General features: G+C 43.8%; 1 protein-coding gene across 2 annotated transcripts in view; it reads left to right on the top strand.

Annotated features, from left to right (window-relative positions):
* Window positions 1-12,443, top strand: part of dcaf12 (DDB1 and CUL4 associated factor 12) — an 86,609-nt gene that overhangs the window by 34,222 nt on the left and 39,944 nt on the right. For both annotated transcript variants that reach the window (XR_009645002.1, XM_060829609.1), the window contains exons 5-6: window positions 732-925; window positions 8,598-8,663. Coding sequence is in view for 1 of the 2 variants with exons in the window: in XM_060829609.1 (XP_060685592.1) it covers window positions 732-925; window positions 8,598-8,663 (260 nt within the window). In the remaining variant the exon portion in view is untranslated. The remainder of the gene's footprint in view (window positions 1-731; window positions 926-8,597; window positions 8,664-12,443) is intronic.

The following is a 12,443-nucleotide window of genomic DNA, read 5'->3' as shown; positions in this document are numbered from 1 at the left end:
TTGCAGTCAATTTAAAAATTTCATATGCTTCTCAATGACGTCAAAAGTGATCAAACTATTCATAAATTCTTATACTCCACACCTTCTCTCTCTCTCTCTCTCTCTCTCTCTCTCTCTCTCTCTCTCTCTCTCTCTCTCTCTCCCCCCCCCCCCCCCCCCCCCCCCCCCCCCCCCCCACCTCAGGCACTACCATACCACCCTTCTGCTCTTTTGCCTGAGAAAACTTGTATAAACATCTATCTTAACTATTCTCTTTCATTATCACGAGCCTAAACAAAATTTCTTTTTAAAAGAAACTGATTTCCTGTTCCATTTCCCTGTCTACATTTTTATTTCTTTTTTTAGCAGATCCCATATTGCTCAGGACCCATCCTTTCCATATCCAGCACTGTGCTGGATATCCAGGTGGTTGCCTGCAGATGCTTCCTCCTGCTCTGGCCTCTCCATTAAGACTCACAACATTTGCTTCAAAATCCTGATGCCTCATCTCCCTCCATATCCCATCCACTCAGCTGGTCCTGGACTCTGGAATTTAAATGGAGCATTAAATGTCTGTAGGGCTGTATAATAACTCTAAAGATTCCAAAGACTCCTGCTCTGTTCTTTTAAATTTGCATGAAAAGTTTTTGATTTCAAGCATGCAATATAATTTGTTTACCAGACGCTGTGTGGAAAAATGGCCAACAGTTTCTAAATGTAAAAATCACGTGTCTGTATTTTTAATCCGGCAGGTTCAAGAGATGGTTCAATGGGATTATGGGAAGTGACAGAAGAAGTGCTAAACCAGACTGATATAAGTTTGGATCCCACCCAAGTCCCCAGTTACACCCACATAACGCACAAGGCATTGAAGGATATTCCCAAGGAATATACAAGTCCATACAATTGCAAAGTGAGAGCTTTGGCTTTTAACAACAGTAGCAAAGTAAGTTTCAAGATGTCAATTTATATCCACAAGAATGTGTTTTGGGAAACTTGGCAAATTTGTTTTTCTCTGGTATGTTTTGTGCAATTTAATCTATCCAAGAATATGTTCTTGACACAAAAAAGCAAATGCTGTTAAGACTTGTGTTTTCACCTTTCTGTAATTTCCTTGCAGATTATTTCCTAAATCCTTTTTACCAGTTTAGTCACCATGCAATTTGTTTCTTAGCTCTAGTGAAATTGATTCAGTCCTTCAATCCTTCAGGACATTCTCTTTTCTACAATGTACTGCTTAACCAATATTGCTACCGTCCTCCGTTACTCCCTTATTATCCTCCCATAGCATCCCATATCAAGGAATATTTAACATCTACCCTATCACAGCCCCACACAAATTGCTTATGGCTGAGGTGACTTCACTGTATTTCCCTATTCTACCTGTCCAGTACTTTGAAATGATTTGTCCAATAAGCATCAAGTGGCAAAGTTTCGTCTGGATAGGAAGGTATATTTCAGTATGCATACAGCCACTCTTAGGTTTTTTGTGAGGAAAATGATTATCTTAAAATTCTCAACCTCGCACCATCATGTTCCTCCAGCTTTTTTGTGGGTTGAGAATATCTACAGTGTAAAATTCACACCTGATCCTGATGAGGTCAGAATCCCCATATAAATTGGGGAGGCAAAACTTGAGTTTCTTCCTGCACACTGCTTTTGTCTGGTGTGGTTTTGAGAAAACCTATCATCTTCAATTGATTGAAAGGCCCTCTGCTTTGAAATTGAAATGAGCACCTTCAACATCTTCCCTTCCAGAGACCTATCTACTGTTTGAACAGCTGTGACCATTATCATTGTTTGGCTTGGAATTGATTTTATTCCTATGCATGTTCCATTCATCTGAGAGTAGTTCACATTCCAAAGGATGTCCCTTTGCGGTCATTTCTGTTTTGTAGAATTAGAATTAGCTTTATTGCCACATGCACTCAAATGAATACAGTGAAATGTTTATAAGTTGCAGTTTACAGCACCATCTTAAGTACAAAGTACCCAGGCACAGCTTTTTCAATTACAAAATCTTAGAAAATGGAGAAATAAAAGTCCAGCATTGTAGAAGTGCAAGTTCAAAACAACAGTCTTTCAACCCAGATTACACCAAGGCCATACCAGGCTGAGAGTCTACCACGTGCTGCTGGAAGACTGCCATGCCAGACTGAGAGGAAGCCAAACCATGCCGTGCCAGGGAGCTACTATGCCAGGCTGGGAGGATCCCTCGTCATGTCTACGCTGAGGCCGGGATTTACCATACTCCTCAACACAATCCTGCTGAATTTCAGAACATCAGTTCATGAAAGCATCTCAGCACAGTGCAGAAAGCATATAAATATGATCAGATGTCCAAAATGGCACAAAAACTGCCGAATCTAGTCAGTATCGGAAATCTTCCCAATGAGGGTTCCACCTAGAGACAGAAGACCTTCAAGTCAGCTGTTGCCCTCACTGGTGACTTGCTGGTGCAACTCAGCCAATTACATACGTGGAAATAGCTCAAGCTCAGACTTGTTGTAGTTAAAGCATGGAAACAGACCTTCGGTTCAACTCGTCTAGGCTGACCAGGTTTACTAAATTAATCCAGCTCCAGCATTTGGCCCATATCCCTCTAACCCTTATTCGTATACCCATTCAGATACCTTTTAAATGTTGTAATTGGACCAGCCTCCAATACTTCTTCTCGGAGAAAGTGAGGACTGCAGTTGCTGGAGATCAGAGTCAAAAAGCGTGTTGGAAAAGCACAACAGATCAGGCAGCATCTGAGGAGCAGGAAAGTCAATGTTTCGACCATAAGCTCTTCATCAGGAATGTTGGGGTGGGGGGGAAAGAGGTGTCATGACAGCCACCATCACCATGACAAACGATGACATTGCTTGCGCCTCTGCCGCCCCAGAGCCACCGCCAACTATACTGTTTCTGTGATCGCTCCCACGATCACAGCCGCTATTATTGCCACCAAGACAACTGCCTCTGTAATCACTGTCAGAACCACCGCCACCGAAACCACTGCGAAAGCTATCTGTCACATCACTTCCGCACCTGTGGTTGCCACTGCCTCAGCCACTTCAGCCCCCACTGATGTCCTGCACTGGGACACCATCAACAAAAACGCAGCCACTGCCAAAGACATTGCAAATGTCACACGGAACATCACTTCACCCTCACCACCATCCTTGCCACTGAATGCGCTGCTTCTACCCCCCCCCCCGAGCTCTGCTGTGTTTGTCACTTCCTTTGCTGATGTGACCATGACACCATGACCACACCCACTGTAGAGATAGTGTCTGCCCCCACTCCTAACTCCAACCCCACACCAGGACCAGGTCCTAGCACGCAGCCCTGCTGTGTTTTTTTGTAAACCACCACCCCCCCACCCCCAAAATCCCCACAACCTTCAACCTCCCCTCACTGAGGATGAATGATCAGTCATCAGTGTAGGCCTCATTACTACTCCCACTACTCTCCCAGACCAATGAATTCAACATGCGGCGAGACATCGAATTTTTCTTCTGCCATGTCTGTATCTGTGCTTATTTTTCCATAGGGACTCCCAATCACCCTCCAAGCATCCCCTTCTCACTCCTCCAACATACTCCATCCACTTGGACACCCCATGCTGGTCTGTTACCCGCCCTTGATCTCTTCATCTCCAACTGTTAACGTGACATTGACTGCCTTAACCTATCCATCCCTCTCACCCATTATAGCCTCTCACCCTCGTAATGAGCAGCCCTACACTCCTTCTGCTTCAACCCCAACCTCACCATCAAACCAGTGGGCAAGAGAGTTTGCTGCACCGACCTGTACACCACTGAAGCTAAGCGACACCTCACAGACACCACCTCCTACTGCCCCCTTGATCACGATCTCACCTCCCATCACCAAACTTGTCTTCTCTCAGACCATCCACAACCTCATCACCTCAGGGGATTTCCCATCAATAGCCTCCAATCTGAGTTGGAACAGTCCATCTTCTGCAGTTACACCAGCACCATTTCCCACATTTTCCTCCACTACATTGATGACTGTATTGGCGTCATTGAACAGTTCAACAACTTCACGAGCATCTTCCACCTGTTCACTTCGACCATCTTCGACACCTCCCTCCCTCGACCCCTCCGTCTCCCATTTCCGGCAACTGACTCAACACAGACGTCATCATCAAACTCACCAACCCCCACAGCTACCTGGAGTACATGTCCCCCCTCTACCACCACTACCCATCCCCAGTCCCCATAAAAATGCTATCTCTTACTCCCAATTCCTCCACCTCCACCGCATCTGTTCCCAGAAGGACCAATTCCACTCCAGAACATCCCAGATGGTCTCCTACTTCAAGAACGCCAATTTCCCCTCCCACATGGTCAACAATGCCTTCCAGTGCATTGCCTTCACTTCCCACACCTCTGCCCTTGAATGCTATCCCTCCAACCATAACAAAGACAGAACCCTCCCATCCCCTTCCATTCCACCCCACCAAAGTTGGATACAACACATCATCCTCCAGCATTTCTGCCACCTACAGTCAGACCCCACCACCAGAGAGATATTTCCCTCTTCCCCCCTTTCAGCATTCCGCTGACCATTCCCTCCACGACTCCTTCGTTAGGTCCACTCCCCTCACCAACCCACCCTCAACTCCTGACACTTGCAAGTGTTGTAAAACCTGCACCCACACCACTCCCCCTCCTCTATCCAAGGCCTCAAAGGATTCTTCCATATTCAGCAAAGATTTTCCTGTATGTCCAAGCACCTCATCTAGTGCATCCATTGCTCTTAATGAGGTCACCACTACATTGGGGAGACAGGACGCCACATCGTGGAACATTTCAGAGGACATCTCTGGGACATGCACTAAATGGGGCCGCATGGCGGCTCAGTAGTTAGCACTGCTCCTTCACAGTGCCAGGGATCCGGGTTTGATTCTGGCCTCGTGCAACTGTCTGTGTGGAGTTTGCACGTTCTCCATGTCTGCGTGGGTTTCCTTCAGGTGCTCTGGTTTCTTCCCACAGTCCAAAGCTGTGCAGGTTAGGTGAATTGGCCAAGCTAAATTGCCCATAGTGTTCAGGGATGCGTAGCTTAGGTGCATTAGTCAGGAAAAATGTCTTTTGGAAGAATGTTACAGGTTGGAGGGGGACTTGGATAAACTGCAGAATTGGGCTGAGAGGTGGCAAATGGGGTTCAATGCAGCTAAAATGGGTGGTGATGCATTTTGGAAAGGATATCAGGAAGGCAGAGTACTGCCTCAATGGAAGGATTCTTGGCAATGTGGATGTGCAGAGGGATTTTGGAGTCCATGTACATAGATCCCTGAAAGTTGCCACCCAGGTGGCTAGTGCTGTTAAGAAGGCATGCAATATGTTAGATTTCATTCGTAGAGGGATTGAGTTCCGGAGCCGCAATATCATGCTGCAACTATACAAAACGCTGGTGCGGCCACACTTGGAATATTGTGTGCAGTTCTGGCCCCCATATTTCTGGAAGGATGTGGAAGCATTGCTAAAAGTGCAGAGGAGATTTACCAGGATGTTGCCTTGTCTGTGTCTGAAGGGAAGGTCTCATGAGGAAAGGCTGAGAGACTTGGGTCTGTTCTCATTGGAAAGGAGGAGGCTAAAAGGGGATTTGATAGACACTACAAGATGATCAGAGGATTAGGTAGGGTAGACAGTGAAAGTCGTTTGCCTAGGATGATGATGATGTCAGCTTGTACAAGGGGGCATAACTATAAAGTGAGAGGTGATACATTTAAGACAGATGTCAGAGGCAGGTTCTTCATGCAGAGTGTGGTAAGGACGTGGAATGCCCTACCTGCTAATGTAGTCAACTCAGCCACCTTAGGGAGATTTAAATAATCCTTAGATAAGCACATGGATGATTTTGGGATAGCGTAAGGGACGAGCTGAGAATAGTTCACGGGTCGGCGCAACATCAAGGGCTGAAGAGCCTGTTCTGCGCTGTATTGTTCTATGTAAGGTAGGGTAAGGGTCTGGGTGGGATACTCTTTGGTGTGTTGGTGTGCACTTGTTGGACCGAAGGGCCTGTTTCCATACTGTAGGAATTGTAATTGTAATTCTAATTCTATACATCCCCAATGTCCTGTGGCCAATCACTTCAACTCTCCGTTCCACTCCGCCAAGGACATGTAAGTCCTGGGCCTCCTGCACCATCAAATCCTAGCCACCTGACGACTGAAGGAAGAATACCTCATCTTCCGCCTTGGGACCCTCCAACCGCGTGGAATCAATGTCAATTTTATCAGTTTCTTCATCATCTCCTCACCCCCCTGCCCCGGACCTTATCTCCGATCCAATCTTCCAACTCAGCATTGCCCTCTTGAACTATCCTACCTGTCCATTTTCCTTCTCACCTATCTGCTCCACCCTGTACTCTGACCAGTCGTCATCACCCCTCCCAACCCAGCCTCCAGTTCTAATATTCTTTAAAAATCTTAACAAAACATCCAAATTAAAATGTACTCTTTGAGAACACTGCGTTAAAAACACAGCAGCAGCAAAGATATTATAATACAATACTCTCATCATGGCCACTGATCCAATTGTTTTATTAAAATAGGCGTTGTAGAAATTCACAAAGTAAGGCGTTCAAGGCACTCAATCAACTAGTTTTGAGGTTACAAGTTTGATAATTTTAGAAAGTTGTATAATTTCAATGTAAAAACAAAATCTGCCCTATTACATAGCCCACAAAACACATTGAATTGAGATCCTGTTTCAAATAAGGCCAAACAGTGACCTAAAAGGATTTTCTGAGCCAGTATTTTAGCAAACCAAAATATTTAAATATCAAACACTCTCAGCATGGCACAATTTACATTGAAACATCCCCCCTCGACCCAAGTATTAGTACAACCTTAATTTCAGTGTTTCTTGTGTTTTTTTGAAGAGCCTCTGGTCAGAATTCTTCTCATTTTAATCACAAGGTAGAAGCACACATATTTGAGCCCCCCTTCAGTTCACCCAGTGATGATTCATGAAATGAAAAACAATGAGTGAAAAAGGTGGAGGAGGTGGCCCCAAGAGATCCACACCAGAGTCGGACAAGACTAAATCACATCCGCAGACTCCCAAATAACCACCACAGCACAGAAAAATAAAACACAAGCATTGGTCCAAAATTCCCAAAGCTCTACAAACCCCACACAACCTGATGTGCGTACACAAAAAGATCATTAAAACGTCCTCTCCTTGGTGGAAACTGGACAGAGGAATGCCACCCAACCACCGGACGAGGCTGTGAAGGAAAGAAAGACCAGCCATACCCTCTGAGAAGATGATTCAAGCCAATTCTGGATATATACAAATTAGTGTTGACACTTCTTAATCAGAAATAGTTTGCATTGTCTTTCTAAGGCAATTTGAGATAATGTGTTGAAGTTGCAAATATCACATGGCCCTTTGGAAACTAAAAAACTTGAGAGTTCCATGTGAGTGTCCCTTTGAAACAAAATATGGGCTCCAGAGAGTTCTACAAGAGCTTAGTTCAGGTTTGATGTTCCGAATACAATATGAGCTTTAAAACCCTTTCATTGAAAGAAAATGTTTTTACCAATTGCAAATTAAATCTTACATTTTTGTAAAGACTAAATGTACTTTATCAATACAGGGGAACCTCAATTATCCAAGTGAGATGGGCAGGTACTATTTCGTTCGGATAATTGATTATTTGGTTAATTGATTCAATGCCTTTCCTCTGACACTCGGTGTTTTCTGTAAAGTCTGCTCCCTATTCAGGAGATAAGGTAGCATCACAGAGCACACGCGAGCCCCCTTCCAACGTTGCCCCCCACCAGCACATCCAACCCTGCCCTCAATCCCGTCCAACACCACCTGCCCCCCCCCAACCCCGTCCAACACTGCCTGCTTGCCCCCCAACCCCGTCTAACACTGCCCGCCTGCCCCCCCAACCCCATCCAACACCATTCCCTGCCACCCCCCCACCCAACCCTATCCAGCACTGCCTCCTGTCCATCCGCCTGCAAATCCTGTCTCTCTCTTCCCCCCCCCCCACCCCCATCCCCCCCCCCCCCCCCCCGCGCGCGTCCACCCGCTGGCCCAGACAGCCGGACTGGACACCAACAATAATACTATTGCCTTTTGGGTGATGAGACTCCAAATAGCACACGCACACAATCTTTTCCTGCAACTTTTTGGCAGGTTCCACCTTTGCCCTGTACAGGTCAATGTTGGAGAGATTATCTGGGGAAGGGGGTTTAGGGTGCATGCCTGTGTAGAACTCCAGGGAAAGTGGGAAGCAAGAGAGAGGGTGGGAAGTCAGTTATTTAGAGAGAGTGCCTGCATGGTTCTCGGCAGCACTTGTAATCACTGTAAACAAAAAATGCGATCAGTGTTGGCACACGTCTTCGATGTGATGTTTCTATTGGGACCTCGAGATTTTCTTTGGATAATTGGTATTTGGATAATCAAGGTTTCTCTGTAATGTTTTGACCGAAGCTTGGTTAAACTGCAAAGAATTTCAACAACTCATACAATACAAAGAAATTGGGATTATTGTGATTGATATGAACTCTGATTTGCACACCTGACATTAAATAATTAAACATGAACTTTGATTTGTACTCAACATTTCTGTTAACTGTTTAACAGGAACTTGGAGCAGTATCTCTCGATGGTTACTTTCATTTATGGAAAGCGGAAGGCAATTTAACAAAGGTATGTTTCCTTTGTTTATTAAATTTGCTGTAAAATAACATACAAAATTATATTTTCTAAGAGGTAACTTACCAGTCACAAGTTAATTTGTTTGACTAATCTTGAAACAATTATTTTGTATTATATGTTGCTAGATAATAAATTGAATAAATGACATCCATTTCCTTCGTAAGAATGAAAAGGATTCTTTTTGTCCACATGTTGGTAAAAATTTTACTGGTTGCTTTTAAGAAGTTTCCCATTTATTATGGGTGTTACATCACAGATTTACTCCATTGCCTTGAAAAGTTTTGGGGAAGGAAATCACCCTACGTAACCAAGATCATTTTCTCATCAAGGGCTGGCTGCTTCGTACTTTGGGCTAAATGGCCACTATCTGCACTATAAGGTTCCTATGACTCCATGAAGTTTCTGTCCAAACAAATATTTTCAGAGTAGTTAAACCACAAAATTAAATTCATTCATTGCACTATATTTTGCTTTGTGATTTTGAATACCTTGTTAAATATTTGCTGCTTGCGTTCAGCCTCTGTAGATGTTTGTAGTTTTGTTTGCTGAAGACTGATTCTATAGTCTGAATATATGTGCAGTTCAAAAACTTTATCTTTGACGTTTAGCCAAATGACAATCATTCTCAGCCTGACAAAATCTGTTCAGTTGCTTTTCAAATTATTTTGAATAAAGCCTTGGGCTAATTTCAAAAATTGTGTTCAGGTGAAATGTATGTATGTTGAAAAATGTATTTAATTTTGCACAGTTACATTTCTATGAGAGGAGGAAGGGCACACTGCACATCTGTTGGCTTTGTTGATTTTGAAATATAAATAATTCACAAATATTAAAGTTTTAAGATTGCCTACAGGATTATAGTTATCTTAGCTTGATCCTTTCTTGCTGCATATCATGCAAGTTCATCAAAGACACTAAAGCATTGACTCTTGGACATGTAAAATGCCAATCTGCCTCATTACCCTGGAAGGCTACGTTATCTCAGAAGATCATGCTGCTAGGCAGCAACAACACGCATTTTGTTTGCCACAAACAGAATGATGCTGTTGAGCCAAAAAGAGGTTCTGCCTAAAACACAAATGAATAATTATAGTGCCAGTGCTGATGTAGGTCGCACATCCCTAAGACTGACTGATCATATCAAGCAGCCTGTGTTAGCTGTTCACAATAAGCAAGATAGTTACCCAGCAAGAACCTTTTGGGACTCTATCTTTGCTGCAGAGAACAGTACCTAATCCCTAACTCTCTCCTATTTCTCCTTCATTTCTCTCCTGAACCCTTTCTTGCATGGCATTCTAGACCACATTCGCTCCTCCTTCCTACAGTCTGTGCCCTTGTCCACAAGGGGAGCTAAAAACTTGTAGCTATTGAACACAGGCACTTGCTGAGACTACTCCGAAGCTAAATTTTGTGTTCCAGTAACTATCTTGTGCAAGAGTCACAGCTCTTGCTGCTCACCACAGACCAAATTGTGTGTCCTGGTAACTGTCTGCCACCTGACCTTTTCAGATTCATGGGCATTGCTTTTTTTAGGCCAACATTTATGGTCCATCCTTTTTACACTTGAGAAAAATGAGCTGTCTCCTTCTACCGCTATAGTCCACTTGCTATAAATAGATTCACTTGCTATAGATAGATCCACAGTGCCATTAGGGAGGAATTAGTAGGATTTTGAGCAAGCAACACTGAAAGAATGGCAATAAATTTGCAAGTCGGCTTGGAGGGAAATTTGCAGGTAGTGTTGATCCCATGTGCCTGTTGCCCTTGCCCTCCTAGATGGTTGTGATTATGAATTGGACGTTGCTGAGGAGCTTTGGGGATCCTCTGCAGTGCATCTGAAAGATGGTACACATTGCTGCTGCTACTAAACATCAGTAATAGAGGAACTTTATGGATGTATGGCCAATCAAGTGGACTGATTTGTCCAGTTCAGTGTCATGTTTCTTGAGTATTGTTGAACTACGCAGTCTAAGCATTTGAGGGAGGTTTTCATCACCATTGCTGATTTGTGCCTTGTGGATGCTGAACAGGCTTTGGGGAGTCAGATTTACACACTGCAGTATTCCTTACATCTGACCTGTTCCTACAGTTGCAGTCTTTATATGGTTTTTCAAGTTCAGTTTCTGGTTGATGGCCACTTAAGGATTTTGACAGTAAGGGATTCAGTGATGGTAATGCCATTGAATATCAAGGGATGATGGTTAGATTCTTTCCTGTTGGAGATGGTCATTGTCTGACACTTATGTAGTGCAAATGTTACTTGGCACATGGCAGTTCAAACCTCGATATCATCAGGTCTTGCTGCATTTGAATGTGGGTTACGTCAGTGTCTGAGGAGCTGTGAATGGTGCTGAACATTATTTGCCATCATAGAACCTCCCTACTTTTGAACTTACAATGACAGTAAGGTATGGATGAAACAGCTGAAAAAGAGGTTTGTTACTCTTGCCTTTATTGGTCAGTGTATTAGGTATAGCAACAGGAATGCCATGTCACAGCTAAGCAGGGCACTGGTTAGACCACTTTCGGAATAATACATTCAGTTCTGGTCTCTTCGCTATAGCAAAGATGTTGTGAAATTTGAAAGAGTGCAGAAAATATTTACAAAGATGTTACCAAGGTTGGAGGGTTTGAACTATAGAGAGAAACTGAATAGGCTGGATCTATTTTCCCTGGAGTGTCAGAAGTTAAGGGGTGACGTTTTAGAGGTATATAAAATTTTGAGGATCACCGATAGGGTGAATAGCGAAGGTCTTTTTCCCAGGGTAGAGGAGTCCAAAATTAGAGTGTATAGGTTTAGGGTGAGGGGGGAAAAATTCAAAAGGGACTTGAGGCAATGTTTTCATACAGAGGGTGGTGCTTGTATGGAATGAACTGCCAGAGGAAGTAGTGGAAGCTGATACAACTACAACATTTAAAAGGCATCTGGATGGCTTCATGAATAGGAAAGGTTTAGAGGTATTTGGGCCAAATGTTGGCAAATGGAGCCAGCATAATTGAGGATAAACAAGTTGGACCCAAGAGTCTTTTTCCATGTTGTACGATTCTGTGCCTATATGGTTAGGCTGAGAACACTGCACTGAGGACCTGCTGCAGAGTAACAGTATCCAAGAGCTGAAGTAACTGACTTGCAACATCGTTCTTTGTGCTAGATATGATTCCAACCAGCAGAGAATTTTCCCCCAATTCACAATGGCTCTAGTTTTCCGAGGGTTCCTTAATTTCACACACTGACAACTGCAACCTTGATATTGAGGACAGTCATTCTCACCTCACCTCTGGAATTCAATTATTTGTCCATGTTTGAACCCAGACTTTGATGAGGCGAGTGGCTGAGGGGCCGTGACGGAACCTAACTGAGAGTCAGTGAGCAAGTTCTAATGAAACAAGGTAGCACCATCACTGACACCTTCTATCACTTTACTGATGATCAAAAGCAGCCTGTTGGGATGGTAATTGTTTGAGGTTGGTTTTGTCTTGTTTTTTAGGTAGTAGCCTTACCTGAGCAATTTTCCACATTGTTATGTAGATATCAGTGTTTTAGCTGTACTGGGTCAGCTTGGCTAGGGACATGGCACCTTCTGAAGCAAAAGAGTTCAATGCTATTGCTGAATTATGTTCAGGGCCCATATCTTCTGCAGTGCCTATGCCTTCAACCATTTCTTGATATTATTTAGAATTAAATCGGTCAAAGACTGGCATCTGTGATGCTCGGGACCTTTGGATGGACCATCCACTTGGTACTTCTGACTGAAGATTGTTGCAACTTCT

The sequence above is a fragment of the Hemiscyllium ocellatum genome, chromosome 1 (assembly GCF_020745735.1).
Source record: "Hemiscyllium ocellatum isolate sHemOce1 chromosome 1, sHemOce1.pat.X.cur, whole genome shotgun sequence".
NCBI classification, from domain to species: Eukaryota; Metazoa; Chordata; class Chondrichthyes; order Orectolobiformes; family Hemiscylliidae; genus Hemiscyllium; species Hemiscyllium ocellatum.
The sequence above is the reverse complement of the archived record's forward strand: the minus strand, read 5'-3'. Positions and strand labels throughout refer to the sequence as shown.